General features: G+C 46.4%; 1 protein-coding gene across 1 annotated transcript in view; it reads left to right on the top strand.

The window, feature by feature from the left end:
• Nucleotides 1-20,056, top strand: part of TPRG1 (tumor protein p63 regulated 1) — a 294,564-nt gene that overhangs the window by 74,806 nt on the left and 199,702 nt on the right. Inside the window, exon 4 of the mRNA XM_069212796.1 lies at nt 6,534-6,710. Within this exon, the coding sequence (XP_069068897.1) occupies nt 6,534-6,710 (177 nt within the window). The remainder of the gene's footprint in view (nt 1-6,533; nt 6,711-20,056) is intronic.

Here is a 20,056-nt window from a genome sequence, read left to right as displayed (position 1 = left end):
CATTCCCACCCCTTGTAGATGGCACCACTGCTAGCAGGTTGTAATACAGCAAACACCCCCTCTAGTGCTTTCTGTAAGAAGATATTCTATATTTTTAATCTCAGTCCATCACCTGTTGTGAATATACAACCGAAAGCAAGTTACTAACCTGTAACTGTGGTTCTCCAGTAGTGGATCTTTCGTAGATTCAAATGCTTGAAACTTCCCCGTTGTCATGGTGGGAGTCCCATGGTAAGAGCAATAAAAAATCAATGCCAGTAGGTAGGCCTTAGAAAACCCATTGAAAACAATAGACAGTGTTTACCCACTGACATTGGCTGACGTTTGGATGCATTAAAAAAATTCATAGCTGAGACCCTGGAGCACACTTTGCCTGCAGAGCCACCATACCTCAGATTAGAGCGTAAGTACAATACATAAAGGATGAGATATGGAAATGGTGAGCCTGAACGGGGAGGAGGCAAGTCGCGTGTGAATCTATGAACGATATTAATACCAGAGAACCACAGTTTACAGGTAAGTAACTTGTGTTTTGCTCCAGTATTATACCTTTCATAGACTTACATGATTGATTCAGACTTTCGAGCTGCATTAAGAAGGCAGGTTAGGTGAACCATCCCACCAAGAAAACAATTTTAACATATATATATATACATATATATATATCAGCCATATTCAGAAAAGATGTAAAGTTGCATACCTTAGGAAAACAGGCACCATGACGTGTCCTGTCCAACTGTCACATCAGCTTTTTGCTATGATTCCAAGCAGTAATGGTTAGGGGCTTTAACCCATGTGGTTGCCTTTCAGATGTCAGGCAGCGATACCCCCACAAACATGGCTGAAGAACCATCAGCCTTCCTTGTGAAGTGTGCCTTCATTTTTGTCACCAGCGGCCTCCCTGCTTTCTCATGGCAGAACGCAATAACTGCAGCTACCCAGTGAGCAATATTCACACTTCAAAGAGCTTGTCCTTTTCTTGGTGAAGCAAAAGAGACCAAGAGTTGATCAGATATCATGAATGATTTAGTTCTGTCTAGGTAAACAATAAGTCCGCATTTAATGTCCAGTGAATGTAAGGCTTTTTCAGCTGGTGAAGATGGGTTATGGAAAAAAGTTGGTAATACCATGGTAGCCTCATTGAGGTGAAAAGTTGTGGGTACTTTCGGGATGAACTTGGAATAGCTAAAGGAAACACAACTTTCCAGTCAACTTTATGAATTGATTCAAATGGAGCTCTCATCAGCTAAAAAGCCTATATTCCGTTGCCAAGCTACCAGTGGAGGTTTAACTGGAGGATAGGCCCAAAACAGGTCCTTCATAACCTCTTTAACCAGTCTGTTGGATCACAACGAGAGCTCTCCTTTACGTCTCCTGAATCTGGATATCTCCACCAGGTGCACCTTAAGAGGTGAATGAATCAGGCCTGACATTGCAATCTGCAAGAGACAGGGCACAATTTGTTCTGGAGAGGAGGAAATGGAATGCAGTGATGGATAGCTACACCAGACACAAAACCTCTTCCACTTAGCAGAATAGCATTTATTTGTGGACTCTGCTCGAGCTTGTCGGAGAATTACTCTGCAGCCCTCTAGCAGAGTCACTGTTTCGAACTCGGTGTCATGAGGTGCCAAGCAGGCAAGTTTAGGGATTGAATCTGTGGATGAAGAATTTGTCCCTTGTTCAATGAAAGAAGATCCTCTGCTAGTTGGAATGGGAGATGTGAACACTCCGACAGGCGAAGAAGCTTGTGAACCAGTATTGTCTTGGCCAAGTTGGAGCTGTTAGTATAAGACTACAAGGTTCTTGTTTCATTTTCCTAATAAACTTGGGGATGAGTGGAAAAGGCGTAAAGGCATATGCGAGCATTCCTTCCATGTCAGATGGAATGCATTTCTTTGTCTTGACATTTCTTGTTATGTAGGGTAGAAAAGAGATTCAGATTGGGAGTTCCCCAAAATTGAAACACCTGCCTTAGGTGACGTTGACTCAGTTTGAGGCCTAGAGTTTCGTATAGCTTCAGACAGGCAAGAGTTGAGTTTCTGGCTGAAAGAATGATGGGTCCTTTTATGAGCCAGTGGTCCAGGTACAGAAAACTAGGTGTCCTGATCTCAGAAAAGCTGCCTTCTAGGCCATGCATTTCATGAAGACCCCTGGGGTTGAGCAAAGGCCAAAAGGATGCACCTTGAACATATAATGGCACTCTGCCACCTTGAGCCCTAGGAACTTTCGATGCTTGATGTTGATGAGAATATGGAAATATGCCTCCAGCAGATCCAGGGATATCAAGAAATCTTCTGGATCCACACGCTGGAGAATTTCCTGTAAAAACAGCATCCTGAAGGACTGTTTCTTGATGAATTTATTTAAAAGTCCATCACCTGTCTCCACTTGCCGGATTTCTTTCTGATGAGGAAAATGTTGGAGTAGAATCCGTTGTTGCGCTGATCCAACAGGACTTCCTCTATTGCATTTTTGGAGCAAAGCAACCTGATCTCCTGCTTCAGCAGAACCGGACTCCGATGCGAAGTTCCCCATGGTGGAAGAAGTGGAGGCTTTTGAACAAATTCCATGGAGTGACCGCTTGCATGACCCAGTTCTTGTACGTAATGTTTTTCCAACAACTGTAGAATTTGAAATGGAAATTGCTGATTTGTTGTTATGGGACTGAGATGGCCAGTTTCTGGAACATATTGTCTTCTGGAGGAGTCTTTCTGTTTTTCTCCTGTCAGAGAATGTGTCCTGGCTGGCTCCCTAGGGCAGGTTGAGCCTACTGCTACCTTGTAAGTTGCTTAGTAAGGATAAGTTGACCGAAATCCTTGCTGGGCATACAGCTGGTACCTGGATTTTTGGTAAAGTGGCCGAGATGTGAACTGACCCTCTCCCTGAAAGGAAGAAAAAATGTCGCTGTTGGAACGTGCCCAAGGAGAGAGCAGTCTCAGTGTCAGATTTAATGGACTGCAGCGCATAATCCACATATTTTACTAAATGATTTTCACCATTGAATGGTATGTCCAAAATTTTTGCCTGAACTTCTGGGTGGAAAGAAATTGCCTTTTTCCAGCCCTGACATTGTAAGACCGCCACTAGAGCCATTTGACGGAATGCAATGGAGGAGATTTCCGTTACCGCATCGATAATCTCTGAAGAGGGCTTTTCTCCCTCATTTAGTGTCTCCCTCGCCTCCTTTCATTTGTCTTCTTAAAAATATTCTATAAAATGGGGACATATCGGACCACATTTCACGGTCGTATCTTCCCAAATTGTCAGTGCGTTTGAGGCTCTCATAGATGTTGCAGCCATGGCTGAGAACCTCCTACTGATGGTATCAACTCTGCCACCTTCTTTATCAGGTGGAGCCAAGCAGCAAGAAGAGGGATTTATAGCTCTTGGTTGTGCAGCCTGCATTATAACCGAGTCAGGTACAGGGTGACCAATAGGACGTGTTGGTACATACTCAGAGGCTCTATTTGTATTTTTTTGTTTAGTTTCGGCACTGCTGCTCCCGTCAGTTTGACCACTCTTGCTAGATGTATTCCACAATTAGTATGGATTTTATCGTGCGCTGAGCCGTCTTTTTGAAATCGTATAGGAAGCCCTTTGCTAGCTTAGTCTGGTGCAGTAAATCAAAACCCTTAAATGCACTTTCCAAGAGGTCATGAAAGCCACCTAGATCCGCTGGTGGTGAGTCTGCTGGCGGCGGAGTAGGTGAAGCCGGTGAGGGAGCGACATAGTCATCCCATTCAGGATTGTCCCCTGCTAAATTAAAAGGAACCTCTCCTTCTTCAGCCTGCTGGTCGCCATCGCTATGCGCCAAAGTATCTCTAAAAGTGATGGGCAGTGGAATTAGTCTCTCTTTTTGCAGCAAGGTTAAAGGGCTTTTCTGAAGAGGAGCTGTCTCAAGGACATCCATTCGCATTGGAGTCTTCGGAGCCGATGGATTGGCATCCATATAGCATTTATAGCAGTTGTTGATTATGATATGTAGATCAGTAACCAGAGACACAAGGACCGCAATAGTGGGCCTTTGAGCTGGATGTTCTTCTCCTGGTTCCTCATAGGGACAGCGTCCTTGAAAAGTAACATAACCCTGACCAACTCTCTGTTTCTGAGTCAAAATGAGTAATGGCCATGGAGATAGGAGGAAGGACCCCGGTCATAAAAAACACAACCGAGTTTGACTGTATAAGTTGGAAAAGGTCTATCCTGAATCTCCTTTTTAGCTGTATTACTTCCACTAAGGCAAACTACAAGGAGTTTTTTTTCCTCTTTCCTAGGGGATCATTCCTTTATGGAAGAGGAAGCCCCACACACCTATTAGTGTTGTGCTTCATCGTCGGCTTCCCCACCCCACCCCACCCTGGTAGGACGATGCCACCAGGGCGGACTCAACCTCCAGGTAAATTCAGAGCAAGAGGGAGTTCTTGGATAAAGCACTTACTGGATAAAACTGGGATCCAGATGAACTACTTTAAAAATAGCAGAACCCTGGCATTTCACCTTTATTCTTGGGGACCACAGGTAATATTAAAAGCAGAAGAAGAATAGCTACTCGAGAGTTGTGACTCTAGCCTCCTATTCTAAGGCCAACATGTTTCTGCCCATATTTCAAGCCCAAATTTGTCTCTGGCATTATTCAGGGGCCATGGATCCCTGTCTGTCCTGGCTGGCTGTTCTACCCTAGATTAGGATTGTACAAGGAAAACCCAATATATGTAGGTCAATCCTGTGGATTTAAGCAGCATGTGGGCAAAACTATTCAGCCAAACATAGACAGTATAGCACACAAGACGGAAAGAAGGAGGAAGAGACAGAGGAAACAATCGTGAAAAAGGGTGACTGTAGTAATACAAAAGACCCTCAAGCATGAGCTAAAGGTGCAGGGAGTAGCTGTTGGGATATTGAAAGAGTCAATAGGTGGAATCAAGACTAAGCAGCCCTGGTATTTGGCACTCTGACAATCAGTAGTACCGGACGCCAACTTCTGAGCAAAACTGGGGGCCCTGGCCCTGCTTCTTTTCAAGTGAAGCTCTGCTGCTGGTAGACAGTATTGTGTATTGCAGTGACCTGCTAGTATTGCTGCTAGCTCTTCTAGTTTCAGGTGTCCTCCTGAGTGCACATGCCTCTTAATTCCCCAGCAGGCGATGTGTGAGACCCATTCACCCCACACACACCCAACATGAGGGTGGGGCCCTTACACAAACTCCCTGGAAGGCATTTATCACCATCGTTTGTTCATTTGCACACTATGACTGGGCATCACCTACCTCAATTGGGTCACCCATGCTATGCTGGTGAGCACCTATTCCTGCTACTCAGCCCCTACTCCCCAGAACCCCGCTCCTTGCTATACATGATTAGCCCTTGGCTCTAGAATACCTTCTCCAGCAAAGAGAGGGAGTAGGCATGACTGCTCAGGCCAGATTAATTAGAAAAAAGCAAAGGAAATATACCATTTGGGATTAAGAAGTCCAAAATATTTTGTCACTGCCTCATTGGTTTTTGCGGTTCTGCCTCAGCCAGTAATCATCCTCTCCAAAGTATTTCTCAAAGGGCACCCCTTTCTTCACAACACACAAGGTTCCTTTGAAGTGCTCCCAGAAGGCTTCTTTCCTCTTTGCCCCCTTCATTCTGCCACCAGCGCTTGATTTGTAAAAGAATGAGTGCCGGTGCCCAAAGCTCTGCTCTTTACCCCGTGGGTGGTGCGCTGAATACCAACCCTGGTAGCCTTAAATCCACCACATGCCTCTTTATTCCACCGCCAAACATTCTCTGGCCTTTTATCTCACTGTTACCGGTTTCTGCCTTCTCCCTTTGCAACAGGTTTTCCGTCTTTCCCTTCTGCCTTCTTTCTGATTTGGGTCGTTTTTCCAGCTCTTGCTCGTGAGTAACGCCTGATAGGAAAAATAAGGGCCGGTGGCCACCTCTGTCAACCGGCAATTCCAATTAGGCACTGACTTTCACACACATCTGCTTCTGCCTCCATCATAGTTCCGCTTTCCCCATCTGAGGATGTCTTGGAATTCTTCCATTCATCTATACGATCATCACTGGACCAATGAGTGTGCTTTTCAAGCTTCCCCCAGGAGTGTCCTCAAGGATCACTTCGTCTTATCCTCCTGTATGCTGTCACACATCTTGTTTGCCTCCACTGTGGCTCCCATGTCCCCACCTGATGATGTCATTAGTGTCTTCCCTCCTGTATATGGGGTGCATAACTGAAACAACAAGCGTCCCTTTCTTCACAGCACACAGAGTTCCTCTGAAGAGCCTTCCCAAGCATCTCTTGTCTCATGTGCCTCAAATGCTGCTTCCTTATTCCCATCTGATGATGTCATCAAATCCTTCCCTTCCATCCACAGGGTGGATCAGAGGAACAGCAAGCACCCCCTTCTATACACCACACAAGGTTCTTTGGAAGAGCTACTTTAAGCATGGGTACCCTCTGTGCTGTCACATGTCTTGTTTGCTTTGCACGCAGCTCCCACATCCCCACCTGATGATGTCACTGGTGTCTTCCCTCCTCTCCATAGGGTGGACCACTGGAATAACGAGAAGGAGCGAGTGGTGATGATCACAGAGAAGAACCTGCTGATCTGCAAGTATGACTTCATCATGCTGGCCTGCCAGCAGATCCAGAAGGTGCCGCTCAACTACGTGGACAGGATCTGTCGCGGGCAGTTCACCTTCCCACCGCGGTCCCTGGACAAGTAAGTGGAACTTGTTCATGTTTATTGCTGGACCTTATGGGCCACCTTAGATGGGCAGTAAAACATTCATGGATCCAAACATAAAAATGCTGAAAACACTATTAGTAAGCAAATATCTGCTGCTGGAGGGATGTCACATCTTGCCAATATATACACACCTTAGGAATATTTACCATGTATGGTAATACAACGAGTAACGATTGACTTGATTACCATTAACACATGAATTACAACTGCAGTATTATCTGCTTGCTGAGTAACCAGCTCTTTTAAAAAGGCCTCGTAGATGCACCGTAGAACTGTTCTCCAGTATGAAGGTGACAACCTCGGACACTCCTTGGTGCTATGCCTTCCTGATTAGGAGTGTGCTTACTGATGTTAACCAGGACTAAATCTTCACAAAATTGTATGTTTTTTGTTTTTAAAAATGGCATGAAACTTCACAGAATTCACTTTGCAGTATTTCACATTAAAGCTGAAAGTGAAGGCATTCAAAATTATGCGAGATGCCAGCTAGGGGACTGGATGGAGGAGAAAATGTCTCCCAGAAGACACTTTCTGCTCAAACCAGTCCACACCGTTTTGAAAAAACACATTAAATTAACAAAATTTGGGAGAGAACAGAAAGTTCGCAGGGCCCTAATCAGCAGTTGCATACTTGGAAGTTTCTGGTCTGGTCTCATAGTATGTACATGAAACACTTGAAAGACATGAAGGAATTATCCTCTTTGGTGGCTGTCCACTCAGCATAGTGTTTTATTTCACCCGCCTTAGACTGCTCAAGGCAACACTCGAACACTAACCCCCTTTTATAAGTGAGACTCTGTAAGTATGACAGGTATGCCCAAACTTCGGTCCTATGCTCACTGAACCACTGGACTCAAGTGGCACCTCAGTCATGAGCCGCTGGACTCACGTGGCACCTCAATGTCAAGCCGCTGGACTCAAGCGGCACCTCAGTAACGAGCCGCTGGACTCGCGTGGCACCTCAGTGACGAGCTGCTGGACTCACGCAGCACCTCAGTGACGAGCCGCCGGACTCAAGTAGCACCTCAGTGATGTGCCACCGGACTCAAGTAGCACCTCAGTGATGAGCCGCTGGACTCAAGCGGCATCTCACTGAGGAGCTGGTGGACTCGAGCAGCACCTCAGTGATGAACCACTGGACTCAAGTGGCACCTCAGTGATGAACCACTGGACTCAAGTGGCACCTCAGTGATGAACCACTGGACTCAAGTGGCACCTCAGTGATGAACCACTGGACTCAAGTGGCACCTCAGTGATGAACCACTGGACTGAAGCGGCACCTCAATGACGAGCCAGTTGACTCAAGTGGCACCTCAGTGATGTGCTGCTGGACTCGAGCGGCACCTCAGGGACGTGCCGCTGGACTCAAGTGGCACCTCAGTCACGTGCCGCTGGACTCAAGCGGCACCTCAGTCACGAGGCGTTGGACTCAAGCGGCACCTCAGTCACGAGGCGTTGGACACGAGCGGCACCTCAGTCACGAGGCGTTGGACACGAGCGGCACCTCAGTGACGAGGCGCTGGACTCAAGCGGCACCTCAGTGACGAGGCGCTGGACTCAAGCGGCACCTCAGTGACGAGGCGCTGGACTCAAGCGGCACCTCAGTGACGAGGCGCTGGACTCAAGCGGCACCTCAGTGACGAGGCGCTGGACTCAAGCGGCACCTCAGTGACGAGGCGCTGGACTCAAGCGGCACCTCAGTGACGAGGCGCTGGACTCAAGCGGCACCTCAGTGACGAGGCGCTGGACTCAAGCGGCACCTCAGTGACGAGTCGCGTGGCTCAAGCGGCACCTCAGTGACGAGTCGCGTGGCTCAAGCGGCACCTCAGTGACGAGTCGCGTGGCTCAAGCGGCACCTCAGTGACGAGTCGCGTGGCTCAAGCGGCACCCCAGTGACGAGTCGCGTGGCTCAAGCGGCACCCCAGTGACGAGTCGCGTGGCTCAAGCGGCACCCCAGTGACGAGTCGCGTGGCTCAAGCGGCACCCCAGTGACGAGTCGCGTGGCTCAAGCGGCACCCCAGTGACGAGTCGCGTGGCTCAAGCGGCACCCCAGTGACGAGTCGCGTGGCTCAAGCGGCACCCCAGTGACGAGTCGCGTGGCTCAAGCGGCACCCCAGTGACGAGTCGCGTGGCTCAAGCGGCACCTCAGTGACGAGTCGCGTGGCTCAAGCGGCACCTCAGTGACGAGTCGCGTGGCTGCACCTCAGTGACGAGCCGGGTGACTCAAGCGGCACCTCAGTGACGAGCCGGGTGACTCAAGCGGCACCTCAGTGACGAGCCGGGTGACTCAAGCGGCACCTCAGTGACGAGCGGCGTGACTCAAGCGGCTCCTCAGTGACGAGCGGCGTGACTCAAGCGGCACCTCAGTGACTAGCCGCTGGACTCAAGCAGCACCTCAGTCATGAGCCGCTGGACTCAAGCAGCACCTCAGTCATGAGCCGCTGGACTGGCACAGCACCTCAGTCATGAGCCGCTGGACTGACACAGCACCTCAGTCATGAGCCGCTGGACTGACACAGCACCTCAGTCATGAGCCGCTGGACTGACACAGCACCTCAGTCATGAGCCGCTGGACTGACACAGCACCTCAGTGACGAGGCGCTGGACTGACACAGCACCTCAGTGACGAGGCGCTGGACTGACACAGCACCTCAGTGACGAGGCGCTGGACTGACACAGCACCTCAGTGACGAGGCGCTGGACTGACACAGCACCTCAGTGACGAGCCGCTGGAATGACACAGCACCTCAGTGACGAGCCGCTGGACTCGAGCGGCACCTCTGTGACGTGCCGCTGGACTCGAGCAGCACCTCTGTGACGTGCCGCTGGACTCGAGCAGCACCTCTGTGACGTGCCGCTGGACTCGAGCAGCACCTCTGTGACGTGCCACTGGACTCGAGCAGCACCTCTGTGACGTGCCACTGGACTCAAGCGGCACCTCTGTGATGTGCCACTGGACTCGAGCGGCACCTCAGTGATGAGCCACTGGAAGCCTGAAACAGGTCTGGTATTGCTTGGAAGGGACCTGGCCTGGTATTTTAGGCACAATTGCTTCTGTTGAAGCCGGACCAATTGTGAAGAGCATTTTGCTGTCCCCTCTGGAGTGGCATAATGGGCAGAAATCAATAGCTGGAATGCGACCCTAGTGATTACATGTGGCTGGGATTACTTAAAGAATTCTACCCATCAAACTGTGATGGGAGGAATGCTTTCAATAATTCTAACCACTGCCAATCACTCCTGCAGGTCATTTTTTTCCCCACTGTGCCATCTCAATTTCAGCCATATACAAGTCTTGGTTTTGCTCCAAAAGGAATGGTCCAGCTGGAACTGCAAAGCGTAGTTCACCATGAGCCAGAATACAAGTATCCCAAGACTGGATTCACCCTGCTGTGGGCTCGTTAGTTGGGTGCAGCTTAGTTCCAGTGGCACAATGAGCACGGGACCAATGTTTGGGCATACCCCTGCCACTTAGAGTCTTACATAAAACACACAAAAGGTAATGTGTGATGAATGCATTACTCCCGCCTTCCTCTGAACGAAGTCCAGAGGTGGACACATGGACACTCACTTCGACCTCCCTACACCCTGTACCCTGACAGGGCTCTGCACTGGTGTTGTAAATGTGCCTATTAGAAATTTCTTAACTGTTATCCTTGAGTGACAGTGATGGGGCAGAGCACAACAGCTAATATTTTATCCTAAAATTAATTGTAATTGAATTTATATAGTGCTTACTTCCCCTGACGAGCCGCCGAAGCGCTTTTCGGCAAGTAGTACACTACTCTGGAACACAAAAGGATTAGTGGTGGATTAATATGGGAAAATATTAGTTAATTTGGGCAGCGAAAGAGCCTTTTGGATTGCAGTCATGTACCCCTATGGCCAACAGCATGGAATGATGTAAAGCCGGCTTACTTCCAGAATATTCCCTTCCCTGAACTCCTGCTCCTGCCTTTCAGGGTGTGTACGCTTACTGGGATGTTTTTTTTTTTTTTTACCAGCGTTTGATGACTTTAGGTGAGAAAACAAACTGAAAGAGAAAGAACATTATAAATTACCAGGAGCAAACGTCGGTCGGCAGCCTCTGCCAGCGACGTGCTCAGACACACCTGGCGCGCCCACGGCTGATTAGAGCTGAGATGTGTTTTTAAATTGATGTAAATGCTTTCTACGCCCAGGGTGTTCTGGTCAGGTTCACATCTTCCTCTTATTGCTTATGTTTTACTCATGTTGTACGGGTGTGGTATATTCAAAAACGGTCAGCACAACATCTGGCACATTGTATACAGAAACAAACAATAATTGGTGAACTTGCAACACTGGTGCTACATTCAGGGGGCTGCAGGGATCTGCCTTATAGTGCTATCATAAATAACCACAAGAGGGCACCAGCGTGCTATAAATCTCAAAAACAAACCTGTTGCTGCAAGAAAGGTAGTGGCTGATTGGTAGAATTTAGGCCCATATTTATACTTTTTTAGCGCTGTATTTGCGTCATTTTTTGATGCAAAATCAGCGCAAACTTACAAAATACAAATGTATTTTGGAAGTTTGAGCTGCTTTTGAGTCAACAAATCACACAAATGCTGTGCTAAAAAAGTATAAATATGGGCCTTAATGTTCTCTGAAATTCTGAAAATTCAAAGGTAAATGCATGTGTATTGGCCCAGCTCAAATTGCACACTAAGTAGGTTTGAAAAAGTTTAAACTGCTTGCAAACGTTTGCAAATTTACTGGACAGTTTCGGATGGGCCCACAGATGTTGATTTAAACTTCTCCCAAGGGGTAGGACCATTATCAAGCACTTTTGTGACAGATTGTAAATGCAGGGAAGAATGAATGGATTAGTATACTTGTAGCCTGCAGCTTTGCTGGATGAGCTATGAAGGTGCCTAGTGGTGGGAGTCGAGCTGGCTTCAGAGTAGCCAGGGGAATGCTCAGCAGGGGCGGTCTGTGCACTGCTGAATCTCTGCTTGTTCGAGCTGTGAAGAGCGATCAATGGTTTTATAGAAGACTTTCCTTAGACCATGGAGGGATGTAGTATTGTACTATTTTGTTGATGTGTTTTAGAACCCTTCCATGGATGTCTGTCAGAGGCAGAGGCTTTGAAGGCAGAAGAGACTACGTAGTGAGTTTACAGTCAGGACAACCAAAGCGGGGACCTCTATCCAGCAACTGGTCTTGCTGCAGATTTCTGGTCAACTAGAAGGAGATGGTTGATGTGATGACCTGAGAGACAGAGGTAGAGTGAGGTGGTGTCCCTGAATCAGAGGTTAATGAGTGTTCTCACTACTGGTGACTGTCCTTCTGGGCATGAAACTGGGGAATGCATCAGAGTTGCAGCGGAAGTTGCATGATATACTGACCACAGAGAAGACGCAGGAGGCAAGAGGGACACCTAAGTCGAAGGTAACACTATTCTTTTGGGGCCTGTGCAAGAGGTGATTGACTGGCCTATGATGATATGTTTAGTGCAGTGCTTAGGGGATTGGTGGTTCGTTTGACCACCAAAAAGTCAATGGCAGGCAGGCGTGAGGGCCTGTTTTCGGTTCTGTTTTGTGTAGTGTACAGTCAGTGTTGGAGGGGTCAGAGTGGGCCACTGTTGCCTTAACTCTTCATGGAAAGGTGACTGCTAGCAATCTCCCTCTGACAATAACCAGTTCCTTTGGCATTTCCTCGCTCCATTCGACGCTCTTATCACCCCGTTTCATCTGTTCAGATCTTCTATACTGTAATATTGAATTCATCCTTCCATATTTCCTCTTCTGGCTAGACGTTGACGTCACCCAAACAGAAGATGCATTATGGATTTGTCTGCATTTCAGGTGTGATTCTGAGGTGTGCAGGGACAGGATATGGTGTGGCAAACCCTCTGCTTCAGCCATGCTTTGCAAAGAAGGCGTCATAGACAAGGGTTTGCCAATCGATCATCTAACGCGAACCCAACCGCACCCTGATATCAAGCAACAGCTTGTGTTTATTTAAATACATCTTCTTAAAATATTAATTGGAATCCTGTTGCTCACCTAACTGTTCGATTAAATTATTTTAGACATTTTAGTTTAAATTAAATAATGTATACTATCTAACATACTTCATACAATGAACCTCCATCAAACTAAATTGATTTTCATGAAATAAGTTACATTATTCTAAGACTAAAGGTAACCCTAACTTTATATTTTATTTTACATTTAGTTTAATTTAATGATTGTAACACTGAGACTAACCCTAATCATCATTAATTGAGTTTACATTGAGTAAAAGAAAACAAAGATTTTCTAATAATACCGAATAACTTAAATTACATAAATGTCCATGTCATTTAGAGTAACACTATCTACAATCCCAGGTTAAACATAAGTATATTAATACTGATTATATTATTATAACCCTAAATTATACTCATCAGACTTCCAAGTGTTTCAGCGAAAGTGATGTGTGACTATGTAAATGATTTCAAAGGAAAAGTAATGTAAAATGATGTACAGCAAAGTAAATTTGAGGCGAAGTAAAGGGGAAAAGTAAATGTCCGAGACTCTGTTGTTTTGGCAGCAATTAATGTTCACAAGTTATTTCCAGTGACTGCAAGTCCCAAGGCTGAGAAAGCACTGACGTACAAAGACAATTTCAACACCAAGTGAGATTGGATTTCTCAGAAACGCTGATACCAAACCAGTTAGAAAAAGCTTCATTAAGTTTGAGTTATCAGAACATGTCTTTTGCAAGGAGGATTCAACGACTTGGCAGATTCAACAAAAAAGTGGGGAGAAATGGAAACAATTCTGCTTTTCTGGAAATATGTTGTAAAGAAGGGCCGTATAGGTTTTGAGAAAGAGCGGCAACATAGTGGGAATGTGTAAACTTCCCCAAAGTTCAATCTCAGTGATGATCTGGTGAAAATCATATTTTGGAATCCATCATACTCCTTAAGAGGATTTTTCTTCATGTCGGTCAAACTCGCAATTTGAATTTTGCTGCTGTGGTTTCTGATTGGCTGACAGCATGATTTAGGGTGGTGCATGACTCTTGACCTGGGAGAGTTGACATCTCACAAAGTTTCAGTATATACCTTCTTCCTTAGATCCGATTGCCTGGAGCTGTTTTTGTGCCTCAACTAATTCGCTCCCACATATCTCTAATGTCTGTGGTATTTGGGGAGACGTGTGCAAAACTGGCATTCTAGGACTTCATCAAATTAGAGAAGTTGCGTTGAGAACTTTGTCAATGGTGTCATCTCTATGATGTTTTCAAACAGTACCAGCTGTAAAATCCTGTAAGAACATTTAAAACTGACCTTTTGAAGAAGAGGTCTTGTGCCATAGTAAAGTATTTGCAGGAATAAGCTTTTTGTGGGAAATTGTGACCACAGGTGAAGTGTTGCAAAGGTGACAAATTTTGCAGCTTCGTGAGGTTGTAAAGTTTGTCACTTTCACAAGATTTGGCCAAAGTAGTTCAAATTTCTCATATTCTGTGTTCAGTGTTGCTGGACAACAACTGTAAAAAAAAAAAAAAAGGTAGAACACCAGCCTCACAATGGATTCTAACTTAAGTCTACTGTCTAAAAGAGACACATTCCTGCTAAAGTTCACTTAATGGGGAGGTTCCAGACAACATTCTCAACAAAGGCCACTTTCTAAGGAGTCTCTGAACACGTTCTCAATAAAGATCACTTTCTAAGGAGTTTCTAACATATTTGGACTAAAGATTACTTTCTAGGGAGTCTCTGAACACTTTCTAGCTAAAGATCACTTTCTAAGTAGGCCCTGAACACATTTCCAACTAAAGATCACTTTCTAAGTAGTCCTTGAACACATTCCAACTAAGGATCCCTTTCTAAGGAAGACTTGAACACATTCCAACTAAAGGTCACTTTCTAAGGAGACCCTGAACACATTCCAACTAAGGATCACTTTCTAAGGAGTCCCTAAACACATTCCAACTAAAGATCACTTTCTAAGGAGTTGCTAAACAGATTCCATATAAAGATTACTTTCTAAGGAGTCCCTGAATGCATTGCCAGAAAGTTTGACTTTATAGTCCCTGAACAGATTCTCTCTGAGGCTCACTTTCTAAGAAGGTCCCCGACCACGGTTCCACTAAAGTTCTCAATCTGCAGCAAGTGTACCTCTTAGTGCAGTGTCATAGGTCAATGCTGTAAGACAGCAGAAGTGTTGTAAATGAGGGGCTTCAGAAGCTCCTGCACCCTCCTGGCCATTGAACAGTTCTGCTTCTTGCGCTTTCAAGGGGGTCCACTGACCTGAGTTGTTCCCCTCTAAACACTGCTCATCCCACAGAGAGCTGCTGGGATTCCAAATGCTGAGATCATTGGGCTCTTCACTTCCAAGTCTAACTCGCTCAATAAGTAGCCGTGAATTAAGGATTGCTGGGCAGGTGTGCTGTACATAAACCAAGTCCCCTCATAGACTTCTCTCTTGTGCCTCATACACTGTCATTTAAACCTTCGTGTATGGCTCTTGGTGCTTTAAATACTACTCCAGTTTGCCCTCAGATGCTATTGATGTGCACTCGTGCACACTGTCCTTCACACACTCAAGCTGCTCATTCATGCTATCTAATGTCCCCTAAAATGCAGCTTTTTTGGGGTGCAGATCTCCTGCTCGTGTTGCTTCTTAAACACACCATTTGTGTCCTCATATGTGTGTACGCAAGCCTTCTGACTGATGACCCGGGCCCTCACTATTATTCACAGTGCCTCCTTCCTCCAATGCCCTAACCTAGGTAGAGAAGGGATGAGGGCTGAAGAGGACTTGCCCACAGTGAGCCCCGTACTCCTCCCCGAAACATCCTCCCTACATCTACAGGCCCGCCCTGCCTTTGGGGCGGAGCAAAGCAATGTTAATTTGTAGACCCGACATGGGACCCGAGCAACCAGGGAAATACCTGACTAACGTATCATGACATTGTGGAACTCTCCATTATGTATGTCCGATGCGGCATTCCCTGGTGCTAGTATCTTATAGAGATCGGACGTAATTTTATTCATAGGAGTGGAATATATTTTGTAACTCTGCATGGTAAGGAGCTTGGATGAGATCATTCTAATACTTTGGTCTCGTGCCTAGAAGCCTTCTATCAACACCATTGTTACAGGAAGTTCCTGATCTACCCTCAGCCCATCAGATTTATTGCTTTATACATATTAATATGTTTAGGTAATGCTGAGGAAGACAGATGCCATGCTCTGGAGCCAGGTAACCGTGAAGTACACTTCTACCCAAGAGCCTGCACCCCAGGGAAGGGCGGCCCTAGAAATGTTTCCCGGCGGATCCTCTCTTCATGGGAACCAAGGGCATGGAAAGGGTTGAGTAACTCATTAAGCAACCAAGGACAAATGAATCTAAAATTTGTCTTCAGGGAGGCTTCAAAACCGTATTTCAGGTGACCCATCGACCTGCTAGGCGAGCAACTCTCTGCAACAATATCATCACGAGCAGTTTTAACTCCTGGGGCGTCGGCCTGTGGGTTTAGGGGTGATCAACCTACTGCAGTTCCAATACAGTGCAATACACTATGCTTTTAAAGAGACACTGAAAAAGTGGTGCCTTCACCTTAAAAGGAGGGCACATAATGAAAAATTGTTGCGACTCGAAGTTAAGGAATGGATTGGACAAGCACTTAGACATATTTCATAAAACCATGAATGCGAAGGGTTCCGGTCCATGTTGTCTACTGTCGTCTTTCTGCTGCTGTGGGGGCCTCTGCCCAGTGCTCAGCACTCGCCTCCTGAATGTTAGTGGAAGTCACTGTATCTAAAGGCGAGGCTTGCTTCGTACCCGTCTGGGTACAGAGTTACGCTGCCACGTGCAACCCATTGTATTCAATGACGGTCCTTCGGTATAGGTTGATGTATGTTCGAAAGGCAACACTAAACCATTAGAAGTGACAAACCAGTTCAAATGTTGTTCTGACAAATGCCCAACCCACCTGCCAGAGAGGAATGAAATCTATTGGTGCTTCAGCTGGTGGAGGACAGGAGAATGTATGTGGCACTGCTGTTTAAGGCACCTTAAGGATTCAAAGTAATTGCTAAAGTGAGAATTAATTCTGTTAAATGGACCAAGGACACCAGACCTGGGTCAGATGTTCTGAGTATCTACATCCAGAAATTAAGGAAAGATGTCAGGGTCGCTTGAACTAACCAAGTCCTCACACTTGATAACACAGGCCAACCATGCGCATTCTGCTAAGACAGTGAAGGAACATTTCTGAACATAAACTAATTCAAACACATTCAACATAAATTGACCCATTTTTGCCTAGATGCATTCAAATAAAATCATGTATTGCTATCGACACGTACCTATGTTTGTGGAGAGTAGACCCAGAGGAGGGGTCGGAAAGGATGGCAAGAAAGCATGAGCAGATAATCACAGAACTTATTCTATCATTTCTACAAAGTTGAAATTTTTTTAAAGTTCAGCTCTTTCAGATAATGCATTAAATCTCTGCACGTTTCTCTGCCGGGCATGATGGTGACCAGGAGAACTGCACAAGCACCATAGGTCTTGCTCTGATACAAGCACTGGTTGGAAAACCTGCCAAGTGACCTCCAAAAGAAATAAGAAAACAAGGATTTTGCTTTTGCTCTGGGCACAAAATCCATTTTGAATTGATCACCTTTGTGTCTGATGGAATCTTCACTTGCGATAAGCAGTGAGAGTGGTGCTGTTGGGCTGCAATCTTAACTACAAACCAGGACAGACCCCCTAAAGAACTCCTCAACAGTTGTTTTAACACTGAGGATACCTAGTTTACTTTTCCCACTTGAGAAACATTGTTTTTATGACATTGCGACTCATATTAGAACTTCCTGCGTTTGAAGGTGCCATGGAGGCCAACTGACCCTCGATTCATTCAACCACTGATATGTATTCACCTGGAATCCTTCAGGGTAGACTCCAAAGGATGCTGAATGCTACCAAAAGGCTACTTCTGCATCTCCACACCTGACATCGCACCTCTCTGACCCGGTAACCCATACACCACCTCCAAGTACGAAGACTGAGCTCAATCAAGTGCTTTGAATTACCAGTCGAGCCACTGATAGCAGTGAGACCCAGAAAGAGCCCAAGAGCTATATCTGAGCTTTAAAGTGATATTCTAATTTCAATAAAATCTGTCCGGGGAAGTTCCTCTGTCAGAAAATTGTGGATGGTGTGAATCTAGAAGCTAGAAGACTACCTTGCTCTGCAACACACCATCAATATCAGGCTTCTCCCCTTCATTATTACAAAACATTTGTCTATAAAGCAGATAGAAGTCACCATTCTCTTAACAGTTATCATCATGAAGTGTGACCATACAGGTTACCTAAATTAACTGTCCTGGGCGTACCAGCCTCTTTATAATTACTATCACTTAAGTTATACCTGAATTTCTATTGGAACACTTCTAACCTGCTAAAACTGTGGGTCTGATCTCTTGGACACGAAGACCTGCTTATCATCATCTGCTTCATTCTCCAATGGGATCAACCTAACGGAGCAGTCACAACTATGGACAGGAGGCTGTTCAAGCCGGAAATTACAACACTATTCTTTACAAGCATCCAGGGTCTCAGATTCCAGTGTAAAATGGAGATAATGTATCCTAGAGCATTAAAGGGTCTATACTATAGCTTAATGGCCTATAGGTGGATAATCAGGACTAGTTTCATACCTGCTGTTGCCAAACCCCGGATGGACCCGAAGGCTCTGATTAATCCCTGCATCACTGGCGTGAGCTTCTACCAGTTAATACCCAACACTTATCCCCCCCACACACATGCCGTGGACTTAGGAGGGTAGCAAAGGAAGGTTTTCCGCAGCCGCCCAAGCACTGGCCTAGGTTTCAGTATCTTCTATGCTGGACCCAACAACCAAAATCTGTTTCCGTAGTCATATTGAAATTGTCTCTGGCCTACAATCTAGGAGGCATTAAAGGTGCCTGAATCCCTTTCATTTTCCTTGAAGAGCTTACTGCCCCCAGGGTGGGCCCAAATATTGATTTGTGGGTCCTCTCTCACCTCGATACTGCCTGTCACACTGTCATATCTCCTTTCAGGAGGCCACGGGGCATGCAGGGGCTACTGGGCCCTTCCATGGTGGTTGAGGCCTTTTACTCCTGATATCCCAGGGACCAGCCTACTATGTATCCTGAGCAACTGCGCCAAATATCCCTTCTGCACTTGACACAGTGGTAGGTGTTGTTGAGCAATTAAGGATCCCTTGGGAAGATCTAGATACAAGTCACTGAACATGACTCATACCTCATAGTGCAAACAGTACGAACAATTTTATGTTCAGCCAAATGGTTGCTTTTATAATAAAAAGTGACATTTAATTTCTAACTCTACGCATGCAAAGGAAAATGCCATTCAAAAGCAACAACACAATACCACTCGAGGCCAGGACTCTAGCAGTTGTGAGGCAAATCCCTGCCCCACCATCCTTTTTGTAATGTGTTGGGATAATTCTCCATTCACTGGTGGCCACATCCAGGGAATACACACTTTTGGACCGCACTCGAGAGTTCCCTTTGGCTCTTCAGGATTTTAGTAGAAAGTGTCAATGGTGCCACAGCACCTTCAGCATGCACTCCCCAAGGCCCACAGGCCCAGTTCAAGGGTTACCCACTCCTGCAGTACAGAAGCGTTCGGCATTACAGCGAGTGCCCTCAGCGCAGGCACTCGCAAGATCAGATCCTGCTCGGAGAAGTCGGGCTACTTGCAATACATGTGGCAGTGTCAGGCTGGCGCAGACTTACTCTCGGTAGTGGCGCGGCTGGCTCTCCCCAACGATCAGAGCAGCTTCTAGCTCCTACAGACGCTGTAAGTCAAATTCTCCCCGGGGTGGGGGGGGATTCAATCCTTCGGCTCCCGACTGGAGTCCCACGAGGGTGTGTCGTCCTCCTCTTCAGCCTCCTGGTCCTTGGAGGGGTCAACCTCAGGAGCATTCACAAACCGTGGATGCTTGTAAGGAATAGTGTTGTCATTTCTAGCTTGAACAGACTCCTGTCCATCAGCCTCAAGGCATCCATGCCAGGGCCATCGGGAAAGGGCCCCATTGTGTGTGTGCCCTGCATCAGAATAGGTGATATCACGTATGTCTCCTCACTGGTTGTTGTTCATAATAGTTTGTGACAACCAGGCACCTTAAAACATTAAAGAAGGGGGTTTCGGTTTCCTTCTATAATTATTGAGGCATATGATGCCAAGCAGGCCAGGCCAGAAGACTGACGTGTGCGCAGCCGCAGGCAACAGAGGTGTGCTGAGAGGCCATCACTGCCATCACTGCAGCAGTGGAGCCTCTTTT

This window comes from Pleurodeles waltl, chromosome 11 (genome assembly GCF_031143425.1).
Source record: "Pleurodeles waltl isolate 20211129_DDA chromosome 11, aPleWal1.hap1.20221129, whole genome shotgun sequence".
Taxonomy (NCBI): Eukaryota; Metazoa; Chordata; class Amphibia; order Caudata; family Salamandridae; genus Pleurodeles; species Pleurodeles waltl.
The sequence above is the reverse complement of the archived record's forward strand: the minus strand, read 5'-3'. Positions and strand labels throughout refer to the sequence as shown.